The 17,275-nt window shown below is 38.9% G+C and overlaps 1 protein-coding gene across 1 annotated transcript in view; it reads left to right on the top strand.

Moving 5' to 3' along the window:
* Positions 1-4,543: 4,543 nt before the first annotated feature.
* The window catches only part of BARX2 (BARX homeobox 2), a 55,548-nt gene continuing 42,816 nt past the window's right edge, over positions 4,544-17,275 (top strand). Inside the window, exon 1 of the mRNA XM_082273500.1 lies at positions 4,544-4,943. Coding sequence (XP_082129626.1) covers positions 4,757-4,943 — 187 coding nt within the window. The 5' untranslated portion in view covers positions 4,544-4,756. The remainder of the gene's footprint in view (positions 4,944-17,275) is intronic.

The following is a 17,275-nucleotide window of genomic DNA, read 5'->3' as shown; positions in this document are numbered from 1 at the left end:
CAACTTCCAGTAAAGGTCAGTCAAAGATCGGGCAGACACATTGCCAGTCACTGGAGGCATTTATCTGGCAGCGGATGGTGTATGGAGGGATTGGGGGAGTCCCTGACTGAGCAGATCTGTGAGTTTGGATGGAGGATACGATCACAGCGATCCGACCACTGGTGCTCCACACTGACCGACACAAACCAATCAGAATGATAGGATAGCCAGACATATGTATTAGGGAATGAGCAGGGCTATAAAAATTTTAATAATATTCTTATTACAAAAATAATAATAGTGATAATAATAACAATAATAATAATAAAAGGTAGTAATAATATTAGTAATAGTGATAATAGTAATAATATTAATAACATTAGTAATAAAATAATAATTATAAAAATATTAATAATATTAGTAATAAAAAAAATAATAATAAAAATAATAATATTAGCAATAAAAATAATAATAGTAATAATAAATGTATTAATAATAATAATAGTATGACGGTCCATTGTGTGCACAGGGGGTGTGCGGGGTCAATATCATGTATATTTATGAGGGTGCGAAGTTGGGGAGAATACTGGAGGAGGGGGGCAGGCCTGTAGTAGGTAGGTCAATGGGTAGGTGTCTGTTTCTGTGTGCTTGGGGTAACCGGTCTATTCTGGGTATATGGAAGGGTCAGGCTTGTAGTAGGTAGGTCAGTAGGTAAGTGTCTCTCTGCCTCTGTGTGTTTGGGCTAATCTGTCCATTCTAAGGATATAATGGATAATGAAAGTGGATCCATCACACACAATGGTGCTCTGTCCTCTTCTGTGCAAATGACAGTGTATGCAGAGGTTGATTTACCAATGGAGAGACAGTTAGTGCATATGGTAAAGATAAAAAAAAAAAACAAGAACAGATTTTTGCTTGCACATCATTAAAGGGATTACAATGAACACAGCTTTACCCTATTCATTATGCTAAGTCCCTCATTACTCCCCTGGGGTAACTGGACATTTTAAAGGCGAACAGGGCACCTCCTGGAGCAATGGGACATTTCCTAGGGCAATGACACCTACTAGGCTAATGGGACATTTTGTAGGGTAACAGGGCACCTCCTGGGGTAATGGGGCATTTCATAAGGTAATGGCACATTTTGTAGGGTAACAGGGCACCCCTGGGGTAATTAGGCAATACTTAGGCTTCTGGGGTATGCATTGGGGTAACAGAGAACCTCCTGAAGTATTTAGAAATTTCTTGGGGTAACAGGGCACCTCCTGAAGTAATGGGACATTTATTGAGGTAACAGGGCACCTCCTGAAGTAATGGGACATTTATTGAGGTAACGGGGCACATCCTGGGACAAAAGGGGAATTTATAAAGACAACAGTGTAACTCTTAGGGTAAAGGGGCATTTGTAAGGAAACTGGGCACCTCCCCGGGGAAAGGGGAATGTATATAGGTAACAGAGCATCTCCTAAAGTAATGAGACATTTCTTAGAGTAACAGGGCACCTCCAGAAGTAAAAGGGCATATATGAAGATAACAGGGCACCTCTGGGGTAATTGGACATGTATTAGGGGAATAGTGCACATCCTGGGGTAATGGGACATTTCTTAAGGGAAAAAGCACCTCCTGGAGTAAAGGGGCATGTATGGGATATCAGGGCACCTCCTAGGGTTAAGGGGCATGTATGAGCACCGCCTAAGGTGATAAGGAATGTTTAGAGTAACAGGATACCTCCTGAGGTATTGGGGCATTTCATAGAGTAACAGGGAAACTCCTGAAGTATTGGGCCATGTCTTAGAGTAACAGGACACCTCCTGAGGTATTGGGGCATTTCCTAGAGAAACAAAGCACCTCCTGAGGTATTGGGGCATTTCTTAGAGTAACAGGGCACCTCCTGAGGTATTGTGGCATTTCATAGAGTAACAGGGATCCTTCTGAGGTATTTGGATATTTCTTAGAGTAACATGGCACCTCTTGAGGTATTGGGGCATTCTTAGAGTAATAGGACACCTTCTGAGGTATTGGGGCATTTATTAGAGTAACAGGACACCTCCTGATGTATTTGGGCATTCTTACAGTACCAGGGCACCTCCTTAGGTATTGGGGCATTTCTTAGAGTAACAGGGCATGTACTGAGGTATTTGGGCATTCTTAGAGTAACAGAGCACCTCCTAAAGGTATTGGGGCATTTCAAAGAGTAACAGGGCACCTCCTGAGGTCTTGGGGCATTCTTAGAATAACAGGGCACCTCCTGAAGTACTGGGGCATTTCTTAGAGTAACAGGACACTCCCTGAGGTATTGGGGTATTCTTAGAGTAACAGGGCACCTCCTGAGGCATTTCTTAGAGTAACAGGGCACCTCCTGAGGTATTGGGGCATTTCTTAGAGTAACAGGGCATCTCCTGTGGTAATGGGGCATGCATGAGGCTACAGGGCACCTTAAGGGTGAAATGGCCAATTCTTAGGGTAACAGGGTAAAACAGTTTCAGGGTGGTATATCTGTAGGTCTGGGAGAGGTATGAAGGGTGGGGAGGACTTGAGACAGCCTCTCTTGTGGGTGGGAGTGATAATTATCACTGGGAGGAAGGGAGTGCAGAAAGAGGACTTGGAGCAGAGAGAATAATTAAAAGAGAAAATTACAAGAGAGAGAAGAAACATAGAAAAAGAAGAAATGACTCATAGAAAACAAATAGACAGACCATTAGAGAGTGACTGTAAGAAGTGTAGAGGGTCAGAATATAAATACATTTGAGGGATGCACATAGGCAGAATAGAGACTGTGAGAGCTGCAGAGATTCAGGAAAGAGACAGTTTGCCAAAGAGTCATGTAAAAAAGACAGCTTGCAAGAGATGCAGAGAGTCAGAAAAGAGACAGTCTGTCAGAACTGCAGAGTCAATAAAAAAAAGACAGCTTGCCAGAGATGCAAACATTCAGGAAAGTTACAGCCAGTCAGAGCTGCAACGAGTCAGGAGTGAGTACAGAGACAGACTGTGATAGATGCTGAGAGGGAGGAGAGACTATGAGAGGTGTAAAGAGTAAGGAGAGACTATGAGAGGTGCAAAGAGTAAGGAGAGACTATGAGAGGCGCAGAGAGTGAGGAGAGACTATGAGAGATGCAGAAAGTGATAAGAGACTATGAGAGGTGCAGAGAGTGAGAAAGGTTATGAGAGGTGCAGAGAGCGAGGAGAGACTGTGATAGATGCTGAGAGTGAGGAGAGACTATGAGAGGTGCAGAGAGTGAGGAGAGACTATGAGAGGCGCAGAGAATGAGGAGAGACTATGAGAGGCGCAGAGAGTGAGGAGAGACTATGAGAGGTGCAGAGAGTTTGGAGAGACTGTGAGAGGCGCAGAGAGTGAGGAGAGACTATGAGAGGTGCAGAGAGTGAGGAGAGACTATCAGAGGTGCAGAGAGTGAGGAGAGACAATAAGAGGTGCAGAGAATGAGGAGAGACTATGAGAGGCGCAGAGAGTGAGGAGAGACTATGAGAAGTACAGAGAGTGAGGAGAGACTATGAGAGGTGCAGAATGTGAAGAGAGACTATGAAAGGTGCAGAGAGCGAGGAGAGACTATGAGAGGTACAGAGAGTGTGGAGAGACTATGAGAGGTGCTGAGAGTGAGGAGAGATTATGAGAGGTGCTGAGAGTGAGGAGAGATTATGAGAGGTGCAGAGAGTGAGGAGAGACTATGAGATGCGCAGAGAGCGTGGAGAGACTATGAGAGGTGCAGAGAGTGAGGAGAGACTATGAGAGGTGCAGAGAGTAAGGAGAGACTTTGAGAGGTGCAGAGAGTGAGGAGAGACTATGATAAGTGAAGAGAATGAGGAGAGACTATGAGAGGTGCAGAGGTGAGGAGAGATTATGAGAGGTGCAGAGAGTAAGGAGAGACTATGAGAGGCGCAGAGAGTGAGGAGAGACTGTGATAGGTGCAGAGAGCTTGGAGAGACTATGAGAGGTGCAGAGAGTGAGGAGAGACTATGATAGGTGCAGAGAGTGAGGAGAGACTATGAGAGGTGCAGAGAGTGAGAAGAGAGTATGAGAGGTGCAGAGAATGAGGAGAGACTATGAGAGGTGCAGAGAGTGAGGAGAGACTATGAGAGGTGCAGAGAGTGAGGAGAGACTATGATAGGTGCAGAGAATGAGGAGAGACTATGAGAGGTGCAGAGGTGAGGAGAGATTATGAGAGGTGCAGAGAGGGAGGAGAGACTATGAGAGGTGCAGCGAGTGAGGAGAGACTATGAGAGGCACAGAGAGTGAGGAGAGACTATGAGAGGTGCAGAGAGTGAGGAGAGACTATGAGAGGTACAGAGAGTGAGGAGAGACTGTGAGAGGTGCAGAGAGTGAGGAGAGACTGTGAGAGGTGCAGAGAGTGAGGAGAGACTATGAGAGGTACAGAGAGTGAGGAGAGACTATGAGAGGCGCAGAGAGTTTGGAGAGACTGTGAGAGGTGCAGAAGTGAGGAGAGACTGTGAGAGGTGCAGAGAGTGAGGAGAGACTATGAGAGTTGCAGAGAGTTTGGAGAGACTAAGAGAGGTGCAGAGAGTGAGGAGAGAGACAGACTGTCAGAGATCCAGCGAGAGGGTAGAGAGTGCAGAGAGAGGTGTGTAGGAGGCAGGCACAGAGGTAATGACACAGCCCCCTCCCTGCATTCACACAATGTGATCCGGGAGAAATCACACAGCACTCTGATTGACAGCTGGAGACTCCTAAAAAGGGAATTGCTATGAAGTTTATATAGAGAGGAGTGGAGAGGACAGCACAGAGTCACCCGGATACCCCAGCATGCACTGCCAGACCGAGCTCCGACTCTCCTCCCCGGGACAATACAAGGCTGCCAGGCGGCGATACAAATCTTTTATGATCGATGAGATTCTATCCAAGGAAACGTGCGATTACTTTGAGAAGCTTTCACTGTATTCCGTGTGTCCTTCCCTGCTGGTCCGACCCAAACCCCTGCATTCGTGTCCCGGTGAGTGCCTGCTGAACTACATACACATACCACACTCTGCCCAGTCCATCCTACTCTGCCCATAGTGTTAGAGAAACAGTGCCTGGGGTCAGCTGCCTGGGACTGCCTGTCTGTATCTGTTTCCACCTCTCTGCTCACTTCTTATGTTGGTACTTTACACAGAGAGGTGTCTTTTTTTGGAGGGGGATAACAAGTGACAACAGGCAACAGTGTATGACAACTGTATACAGAGACAAGCACTATGAACACACACCTTCTACAGACAACATTGTACTGATGTGATTTATTTTATCTGTTGCTGCACCATGGTACACGTCCTATCATAAATAATGTCATCATTTTGGCTGATGTATACTTGATGTAATCTGCACACACTATATTGTGTACTATAGGGGTCAGCATGTGAATTACCACAGTGGGCGCACAAAGATTTCAGCAGCACCAGAAGACTGATAGTCACATTTCAACAAAATTATTTGACATTTCTTATTAAAAAATAACTGTAGAAAAGTTTGTTAAATATTATCGTCTGTAGTGGCATTAAAATGTATTCTATTAGTTACAGAAAAAACAAAAGTAAATAAAACGAGAACGCAGAACAGTAATATTCGGCATGCGCATGCTCCTCCCTGAGCAGCTGCACACCCAACAGCTTTTACACATTACAGACATAGAGCGGAGCGACTCAGCGCTTTCTTTTTTGATCAGTCAGTTCGGAAAACTCGGAGGAGCAAATCTGTGTTTACCTCTGAGTGGATGGAGATTGATGAGTTTAAAATACATCAGACTAAGCTCAAAACTTCTTCACTTTGGACATTTAAATTTACAAAGCAGCATCCCTCGTGGCCTGTTGGGAGAGTATAATTAATGAGTTTACCTTACCATTAACAGTACAACTGTGAGTGTAAAAATTGAAATATAAACTCTACGGCTACACTATTGTTCTCTGGCATGTCGGTCCGATGCTTGTAAATTGACACCTAATGTGGAAAGAGTTGCCGACTCCTGATGTAATACATGGACGGGTATAGAGTCATAATACAGCAGTGGGACTTTCTAAGTCACTTTTAACCCCCCTCCCAGCTGAGTGAAAAACATTGTACAAATGAATGACTCGAGAAATCAACTACAACAGACACTTTGGGGTTGATTTACCAAAGGCAAATAGACCATGCTTTTTTGAAAGTGCAGTTGCACTTTGCAAGTGAGGTTGCTTCAGAACTTAGTAAATGAGATAAAGCTTCACTTTACAAAGAACAACCAATCACATGCAGGAAAATAAATAAAAAAAACAGCATTTTTACTTGCACATGATTGGATGATGGAAGCCAGCAGAGCTCTCCCTCATTTACCAAGCTCTAGAGCAACTGCATTTTCAAAAGTGCACAGTGAATTTGACTTTATCAACCCCTTTATGTTCTGGTCTTTGTAATTTGTATTAGGGTGATAACTGAAAATTGGAAGACCACACATATTTATTATTATCTGCTTGGATGGCATTAGTCTGAGTCCTTGGTGTAGTTTTACCTGCCAGGAGGGGTCCCTGCCTTGGAACACATTTAATGATAGCAGTATAACACTTGGAAGTGTCAGTCCCTAATGTCCTTGCTTTATGGCAGCTGGCTTCCTACTTGTGTTTAATATATATATATATATATATATATATATATATATAGTGCGCATAATCTGGAGGTGTATAAAATCAGATTATTTTCCGGCCTTGTAAGGTGTTTTTTGATTTTTTGGTTAAAAATGTAACAGCAGGCCATTATAACAAGGTAATGTACTACACAAATATAGATATTTGATATTCTTCATATACTCCAAATCGACATACACAGAATAGAGGAACCAATCATGAAAACTGTAGCAGGGAAAATTAGGACTACGGACATGAGCATCCATATGGGGGGGGGGGGCAAAACATAGACTTGACTGGATGATATAGACCATTATATTCATTGGTTCTCTCATTATTATATTCACGGCTTGCTAACTTCTCACACTGTGGTTCAGTTTATCACTGACAAGTGTGTCTACCTCAGCAACAAACCCTTATGGCTTTAAATAACTAAAAATGACTTATGACATTTTAATTATGTTTTATTGTTTTCTGAAACATTTTATTTGCAATCAATTTTAAGAAGCAGAATTACCCCTTAAACTTGTATGAAGCACCCCTCTGAGATATAAATGTATATATATTGTATGTGGAATTTGGAAATAGAAAATAATCAATGGCTTTAAAATGAAATATATATATTATAAAGTCATCTGGACAAACAGTTGTCATAGAAATTGTAGATGAATAGATGTATATATAATTGAGTCTCTTATTTCTTACTGGTGACTGCAATGCCTGTATGTCACGCGTGTTTGAAATATGTTGTTTTTTTTCTGGATCATAAGATGACGTAAAACGTGCATTCTGACTATATATATATTCTATCTGTACAAATTTCAATGTCCATCTTGCCAAAATTGATTCAATTGATCAAAATTTTCATTGCACATTTTTAAAGTCCAATTTCATTCACTTCATTGTGATATCACTGTTGGTTCCTGTCTAGACCCAAACCCCAAATAACAAATATAATTCCACTGATGGGCTCTGTCTAAGGTGCGGATCCGGTAGTTTAGTAAAAAAAGAACAAAAAAAGAGACAGACTCGATGAACTGTTTTGTCTTTTCTTGCTGTCACTCTTCTGTGTTTCTTTGCAAAGTTCTCTGATCTATTAAAAATCCATAAAGTATGTGAATGAGCGAGGGAGAAAAAAGACTGAGGAGCATAGTACAACACTAAAAACAAGACCAATAATAAAGTAAGAAAGCCAAGAAAGATTAGCATAATCTTCATGTATTTAATAAAGGTCTAGTTATGAACTCCGATATTGGAAATCCACTTTTATTTTCCTTATTTTTGGAAGTCCACAGAACAACTTGGAATATTTAAGCTAATTTCCATCTTAATTCATTCAATAAGAAAACAGGCCAAAGAGATAAATTTTGGGAGTGAAAACGTTAATTTGTAAAAAAAAAAAATTACAACTTTCACATGTAATTTATCAATGGATGCAGGCTAGGGGGGAAAAAAACTTTTTTTAAATGTTATAATTATTTTTTTATTTAGCATGTTTAATAATTTAATGGTAATACTTCCACATTACAACATTTCATTTAAAATTTTTATAAACTGAAACCTTTTTTACAGAAAAACAGGGCAAAACCAGAGCAAGGTATGATCAAACAAATGCAGCTATGTTGCCATACTTTATACAAAGTACGTTTTCAAAGAACGCCAGAGATCTGAATAAAAGGTTTATATAGTCAGGAGAGCAGGAAAGGTCACACAAAGTTGTGTATGAATGACAATATTACAGGCGAGGCAAAAAAAAAAAACGTGGGGCAAACCAAATAATGCCGACAGAACTCCCCCCCTTCCCCCTGCAGAACTATATGTATGATATATATGAGCCTTTCACGTGATGACCCTATACATTCTAATTTACCAGCCTAAGACTCTATTATTTTATATATATTCGTTCACAGAATCTGATCATTTCTGCCTTAGAGCTAACACTCTATTTTCTTGCACAGCCTGCTGGGAGAGGTCAGTAGGAGGATGTAGACTGGTGGAGGGCTGCTGAAACATATTTATGGGCTGGGCATTTTATGAGGCTTGTTGAATGAAAAGAGACTTTTGGACAGTAAAAACCATCAGTGCACAATTGGGCTTTTGTGTGAGGAAACATTTGTGTATTTTCACAATGCAGCCTGTCAAAGCAATGAATGGTTGGCATGGACTAGAAGTTCACAATACTGGACAGTTTTATTGTCAATATATGCCCAGCTGACAGAGATCTGCTACAGGGTTACACCAACATTATGGCAGCAGAAAGAAACGTTTTAATGGCTGACAGATAAGAATTGTTTTAGGGAATCATTCAGAATTTTGATTGTTTCCTTTTAAAATTTGACATAAAACATTAGTGAAGAGATATTAGGAAGGACAAATCAACGCTGTATAACATAAAAGCATTAAAACCAGGAAAACGAAAACTGAAAAGAGTGTAACAGCACTCCAAACTGTATAAACAACTTGTTTCGCCAATGGGGCTTATGTGAAAAGTCCTAATATTAGATGAGCTGTTATATAAAACACTTAAAATATATATTTTGTGATAATTGAAGTGTAGATTTACCTGCATTTTTTTTTCAAACGTTTCTTCACTATAAATAGATCACTAATATGTAAAATTAATCAAATTCAGAGAAATCATTGTAATCTGGCAGAGATTTGAGTGTGTTGATATGTTATCTTCCATGGGATCTCTTACCTTGACACAACATATACAAATGTCATCGCTGGAGCATCGCCCCTTCATGTTATCAATGACAGCGTTAACAATTTTGATTAGGAGTTGAAAGACAACTTAAAGTAAATATTTACATAATAAAAATATTGTAAATGCAGAATTTCGCTAACTAGACAAATAACATTTTTGCTGACTTTCTAACTCCAAATTTCTATTACAGTGAAGAATTTTACTCTAGTTGCCACTATTTTATAGAATATTTTGCAGTAAATGAACTGCTTTCTGCAACATAAGGCACAACGATGGCATCACAATATTTGCTTTAAATAAGGAAGCAAAATATTTAGCTGCAGTGTATACAAAAGAAAATATATTTGTACTAGAATATAATGAGTTATTTAAACATTAATATGTATCTGTTTGCCAAAAATAAGCAGAAACACATCATGCAGATTCTTCTATAAAAAAAAATCACAGAACTAAATTCAAAGTAAAATATGCCTAACTGCTGTTTATATAGTATTTCTAAAATTTATAAGAGAAATTACATTTTATTTAAATTGATTTCATGCATTTTTATAAATGACTAAGAAATTATGTAATTATATTCAAATAAATAGAAAAAAAAATGATTCTTATTGGATACAGCAGAACTAACATAGGCTGTGGAGTGTAATTTTCTGCACTTTATTTCTATATTCTTCATGCCATTACTTTCCTATTTTATACAAAGAGCTTAATGAATGAATTAATTACAATTAATCCAACACAGTGGGAAAATGTATTTAATGACATAACTGATACGTTTCTTACCAACAAAATCTGTGAAGATCCCAAAACACTCGAATCAACCAGAATCCACTTGTATGATGTGATCCCAGTGCAATAATCTTCATTGCCGATAATCCTAACTATGATAAATACAATCCAGGATCACTTCCTATATACTTTTGATGTAATATTTTACACTTCTCTTAAATTCAACTGTGTTTATATTTCTCCAAAAACAAAGTATATAAAAATGCAAAATCCCAAATTTAGAAAAATATTTTTTACTGCAGCTTCTTCACATGATCATCGTATCTTCATATTCAAAATGGCTTCTTCTAAAGTATTTGTTGGCAATCTACATGTAAAACAAATAAATAAAAGGACACTGAGAACATTGATTGGTAATGTTAGGACACATTAATAAATATTGTAAAGAAGCAGTAATTCATTGCTACAAGCAGAGGAGCATTACACAAACATAATAGTCACTAGTGAACTAGAAGACATGTCTGCTTCTATATAATGTCAGCTCTTTTGATTATTTACATATTCGCCCCATAATATACAGACAGTTATCATTTCGTTTACAAAAACTGTGTTCAGTTTGAAATAAAACTGACATATGACAGAAACAGTTAGAATAAATTCTAAATTAATCAATTTATTATTGATTGATATTTGAATTAAACTACATTTTAAAATACTGTAAATCGTGTGCATAAGATCCCTGCAATTATAATAAAGCATAATATATGTATTCATATGAAAGTACAAAGATCATAAAATATGAATCAAGCAGATCCATATTTCAGGAATGACCTTCGTAACATTCCCTATCAAATCAAATTCTAAGCTTTAAAACTCATGCCAGTGAGGATTAAATCAATGTATCTTTTCTGGATTTTGTTGTACATTAGGAAGATTTTTATTTTATTGTAGAATTCCTTGCTACAAAATATAAAATACTGTAAATGATTAATTCTTCTCACAGCAATATTTAATGTGACGTTTACTAAAAGTAGCATGCTCCATGTACTACCATGGATGACTTCCATACATCCCTCTGTCATAGGCAGCTGCTGACTGGCCCTGAATTGTTCCTGTAATGAACCGCAGACTGTACAGAGATGCGTCCCACACAACATATCATAAAAAACCTCTGATTTGTGTCACCCACTGCGTAGGGTATGGAGGGCAGCAATTCTTGGAGGCTATACTTATGTCACATTATTTACTTCCACTATCATGTGAGCAGTTTACTCTGGATTTAATCCTTTATTAGGAGATTTAAAGCACTTACCCCTGGGAGGACGGAGATGTGGTATTAGGTCTGTATTTACATTTTACAACACAGGCTTCTATTCCTATTACTGCATTAATGGGCTGCAAATTAGACTGTGCCACAAAAATGCACTTTGCTGCTAATACAAATCCTCCACCACTAACAGTAGATACAAGTACAGAAAAAATGACAATCCCAAAAGTGGCTGCTTTAACTTAAAATGTATTTGCACATAGTTGGGTGTCCAAAATCAACACAAGTTGACTTTGATAAGTGAAAAATATAACCCCATCCATACACAAGCAAACATATCATCAATCACAACAAAAGATCTGCCAAATGCTTTAGTACTTGTCCTCAAGCTACTAACATCCACATTTATCCACACACACTTTAAAAAGACAGTTGCCTGTCAGCATTGTTGAAGAGGAGTGATTAGTATTCACACATAGGTGTCCGTTTATGAAACTGAGATGAGCAGTGATCCTGCTGATCGCGGCTGATCTCGGATCATTATCGGTTTATGAAACAGAGATGATTGGGGGAGAATATGTTCTCCGCTGATCATCTGCACACACGGAGAATCTGTCATTGACTGACACAGAAACGGCCAGTTTATGAAGCTGCGTCCTCCGCACTTCACTGCCGATCTGTGCCAGAATTCACACTCCCAGATTCACCAGCTCAGAGGTGGAGAATCGGGGAGAGAAGACAGAATCGGGGGAGAACTGAGGGGGAAGAAGGAAGATTATTGACTTAATTCTTCCTCAAGCAGACCCCCCAACACAGTAAACATGTCCCCCTGCCATATTTATGTATATATATATACATGTGTATATATATATATATATATATATATATATATATATATATATATAATGTATGTGTGTGTATACAGTATATATATATTTATGTAGGGGTACTAAATATTTTATTAACGTTAGGTGGGGGTCGAATGCACGTGTACTCAGCAGTGATATAATCTGTCGCTGCTTAATACCCTGTTTCCCTGAAAATAAGCTCTACCCCGAAAATAAGACCTAGCATGATTTTCAGGGATGGCTGCAATATAAGCCCTACCCCAAAAAATAAGCCCTAGTAAAATCCTTGATCTCAGCCCCTCCTTCTGCAGTATTCGGAGAGGGAAAATAGAGCTCCAGAGGGTCACGTGAGTGCCCAGCGGCGCTGTAAATATGGTATTTTCCACAATAAAGTTACAAAAGGAGACACACTGCACATTACATAATCTTTTTACAAAATCCATTACATATTTTTACAATGACTTTATCCAAGGTTTATTTTTGGGATTACAGAAGGTCATAATGCTGGCTCCTGAGCTGACAGGGAGAGAACTTTTTTTAACATTATATTATTTTATTCCAGGTTTTTTGGAACATAAAGAGGGCTAAATGACAACACAAGCACTGTGCTGTCTACCATGCTTTAAAGTATCAGGATATTTATTTATTTTAGGGTTACAATCCCTTTAAGTTCATCTTTTTACATACCATAAATAAGTCCTAGTGTGTTTTTTGTAGACAAAATTAATATAGGACCCGGTCTTATTTTCGGGGAAACACGGTAAATGGGCACCAGTGGTTTACTCGTACTGTAATGTCGCTTTGTCTCATGAAATTAAAGGCGGCCTATTCACTTGTACACAGATCTCGGCCGTTTTCAGAGGAAAAACTTCTCCTCTGTTCTACCTGTGAGAAGTGAAGTTCTACATTTCATAAACAGGGTGCCAGAGGAGATAATTTTCATTGGAGAACTGCCGAGAAGTGTACCGAGAGAAAGATTCACAATTTCATAAACATACACCATAGACATTCTGACTCATATTGGAAAATCTTTGCCGTCAATACTGCAGGATTCCTTCTCACTCCAAGCTCAGGGCACAGACACATCAAACAGTTTTTTTCAGCATCTGAACAATCAGACATCCTATGGGTCCTTTCACACGGGCGTTCCGTATGTCTGTTTTTCCTCCATCCGTTTGCGGATGAAGAACGGACATAATGTATGTCTGTGGGCTAGCAGACATTAGCGGATGACCATCCGCTGACATCCATTTTTTGTCCGTTCCGTTCAGTTCCGTTTTTTGAGACGGAAGAGAACCCTATTTTTGTTCCGTTTTATAAACGGATGTCAGCGGATGTCATTCGCTAACGTCTGCTAGCCCATAGACATACATTATGTCCGTTTTTCATCTGCAAACGGATGGATGAAAAACGGACATACGGAACGGACCCTAAAAAGTGACATCCGTGTCCGTTTAAAAAAAAAAAAACTGACTGAACGGATGAAAAAAACGGAACGCCCGTGTGAAAGGACCCTTTGGGTCAACAATCAGCAATGCTAGGTACATTGTAACTGTTTTAGGAAAATGCATACAATTTCTGTAAAACAATTGTTTCCTGCTGTAAGTTCCTCCTACACTATAACATACACAGTACGACAGACACAGACCATCTGACTGCCGATGGTGGTAAACTATTGTTTAGTTTGATTCATTTGTACAAAGTAGTCAACAAAGAATGAACCCAGTGTATTAAAGATCATTTGATTGATCATTGAATTCCTTTTATAGTTGGTCCTTGCTGTTGTTTTGGTGCCATATTTGCTGTTTATAGTCATCCCTCTGTATGAAACATAAAGCCTGGTACACACTAGTAGTTTTTTTATTTTTATTTTTTCCGTTAAACCCAGCAAGCTGAAAGGAAAAAAAAAACTGAGAAGGAGCCACTGTATTAACAATCCAATGTTAATGCAGCGATCTCCCCCGCTGAGTTATTGTGTTCTGACAGGGGGACCCCCCCCCCCCAGCAGAACACCCCAGCCATTGGCTGAGACTGCTGATCAGGTGCCGATCTGCAGACCTTTTTCAGTCATAACCTTTCAACAGAAGCTGGCCAGCTTCTGTTGGACCGGCTGCCGTACGCACGTGCCGAATGTCGGCCGGTTTCTATTGAACAGGCTGATGACACCCGATATTCGGCCCGTGTGTACGACCCTTTAGTCTGTACTGTAAGGGGTTGATGTACTAAAGGGAAATAGACTGTTCACTTTAAAAGTGCAGTTGCACTCTGCAAGGGAAATATCCCCAGAACTTAGTGAATGTGTTGAAGCTTCAATTTGTAAACAAAACCCAATCACACACAGGGAAAAGAAAAAAAATGAATTTTTTCTTGCACATGATTGAATAATGGAAGTCAGCGGAGCTTCACTTCATTTACTAATCTTTGGAGCAAATTCTCCTTGCCAAGTGCAACTGCACTTGCAAAGTGAATAGCCTGCTTGCTTTCAGAAAATCAACTCCTAAATGTCCAATCTAAGTGCAAATATTGTTAAAGATGCTTAGATTGGTAGTGGAATCAGCATGTGCTTGTTCAGCCAAGGTCGAATGTGACAGGAAAAAATTCTAATGGCTCCACTGCAGCCCTTATCAGTCATATCTCACCAGGTCAAGCAACTAATGTGATTACTTATACTTCTATTAGCCAATAGGGTCAGGAAAATCATGCAAGCTCCAACGAAATGAGGAACCTTGACCTTACCAAATCAAAAATATACAGTCAAATAGAATCTGTTGATAGAACAGATAAATGCTAATAATAACTTCTAAAACAAACACCAGAGATTTGGCACAATTCAGTAAAACATAGAGATACAATGCAGAGGAAATCATTTCTCAACTATACAGAGCTAATATCTCAAATATACAAGTCAAACAAGAAAAAAACAGACAGAAAATATATTGCTAGTTACTAAAGGGATGCCGGGCTCTGCTACAGAACTGACCTGTCCTTATAATGATACTAAATTCAAGGACACCAACTTGCCACATTCACCATAATAGGAGGATTTCTCATTTGCCCCGGAACTTCTGAGCACTTCAACCACCCAGTCATGTGAAACTGAATTTAAAATGTATGAACTTCCTCACACATCATTGGATGTTTGGAGTAACTACTGGTCACCTAGGAAAAGTTACATGACACTTTAAAAGTTCTAATAAATTCTTGTGTTTCCTGCCTCTGGGTCATGTAATTCCCCAACCCCCCCCCCCCCCTTCATGTTTTAGTAAGAGAAATTGAAGTGTTAGAACTGGTGAGAAATTAGGGCTCATGCATACGGGCGCAGAGGGCCACACAGTGTAAACACTAGCTGTATTTCCGTGCCCGGGAGTCACAGCTGTTACATTCAGCCGCCTATGCAAATCCATAATAGTATGCTGCTGTATAATGGTAAATGCAGATCCAAGTGTATGCATGCGTACAGGTAAGTATGTACACCCCTGGGCATAGGGGAAAAATCTAGAAGTGTACAAATGAATCCTCCAATATCAAGTTTTGCCTATCATTCCAGAATTTGATGTTCTAGCTATTCATGGACTTTATAATAATAAATAAAACAAAAGAGGTTTGAAATCTGTCATGCATACATACATAGCAACAAGTTTTTGAAACCCTATTGTTTGTAAGATGGCACATTACTAGTTGCAAAAACTGGTATGCGGGTCATCTTAATATTTGTAACACTGACGAAAAATAAATGTGCATTGCAGTCATATGGGCCAAATAGACCGGCATTTTTATACTCCCAAGCAGTAATAATGCAAATGTGTACACATCAATTCAGCCCGATAAAACTGTTTTTTTTCTTAGGTCCTTCCTATAACATCCTGGACCATTTTAAAACAAGAAATTAAAAACTGTTTATCTTTGGAAATAAGGAGCTCTGGCTGCCTAGCACGCATTTCTCAGTCTTCAGCAAAATCTTGGGATGAAAATATTATTTATCATTAAAAATTGTCTTGGGGAAGGTTTTCATTTTATTCATACTTTGTATACAATTGATATATGATGAACTGTATAAAGCCTAAATAAGGGATCTAAATCATCCCAAAAGCTTGCATATTTATTTAACTTGTTAGCCAACAAAGGGTATCACTTATATTTAGCCAATAAAGGGTATCATTTATATTTAGCCAATAAAGGGTATACTTTATACGCCACACTTTCTCTATATAAGAAAACACATTTATTTTTACTCAATTATTGAGCAAGTGTATTTGAATAAATCATACGGGCTGATTTACTAAAAGAATGGAGAATCTGTACTTAGAAAAGTGAATGTTTAGCTAGCTTAAAGTGGTAATAAACACAAAAGCAAACATGTATTATATTAGGGATTACCAAGTCTTGTGATAAATTACTTTTATTTTTAGGCTTTTTTTCCTTTATTTTCACCTGGTGATCTGGCCAGTAAGTCTTTTGTTTTTCAACGGAACCAGCTCTTTTTTTACAGTATTAAGGCAAAGCATTTACTACTGACAGGGGTGCTTACAATGATCAGCTTTTATTTATTTATGCAAAACATTTATCCCAAAAATTGTTTGTTGTAACTTTTTATAAAATGTGAGGTGAAGTTCAGTTTCAATTTGTTAGTGTATCTAAATCTGCTAGTACATGTAACGCCCCCCCCTCCCGCAGACTGCCATATACTGTGCTCCTTCATCCAGAGTGGGGGCACTCTAATACAAGAGGTGTGTTACTGGTTGGATCACCAGTTGAAAATAGAGGGGAAAAATGCAAAAAAACCCCCAAATGCAGCCACCACATCTAATGATTGGTAAGCTGCTAAATATTACTTTTTTGGTTTTTGGTTTTAAATTGCTTTAAGATCGAGCTGCATTTACTTCAATGATCCATGTGTGGTAGCAAAATTCATTTTTTATTTGTTTTAGTTCCTTAGCATATGGTTGGGTATTCAAAGTAAACATTGCTTTCCCATATTTACTATGCTACACAACATTCTCTACTGCCCTAGTATATAAATCCCATACATTCATCATTTCTACCTTTAAAGCTAATAGCTCCCTAATGGTTTTTCATATTTAAAAGAAATGTCCCAAAACCTTTGAATTAGATATGAATGAATGTCTCTTCCCAGTGTCACGG

The sequence above is a fragment of the Pelophylax lessonae genome (genome assembly GCF_965119305.1).
Source record: "Pelophylax lessonae genome assembly, chromosome: 12".
Taxonomy (NCBI): domain Eukaryota; kingdom Metazoa; phylum Chordata; class Amphibia; order Anura; family Ranidae; genus Pelophylax; species Pelophylax lessonae.
This window is presented reverse-complemented; position numbering and strand designations above follow the sequence as displayed.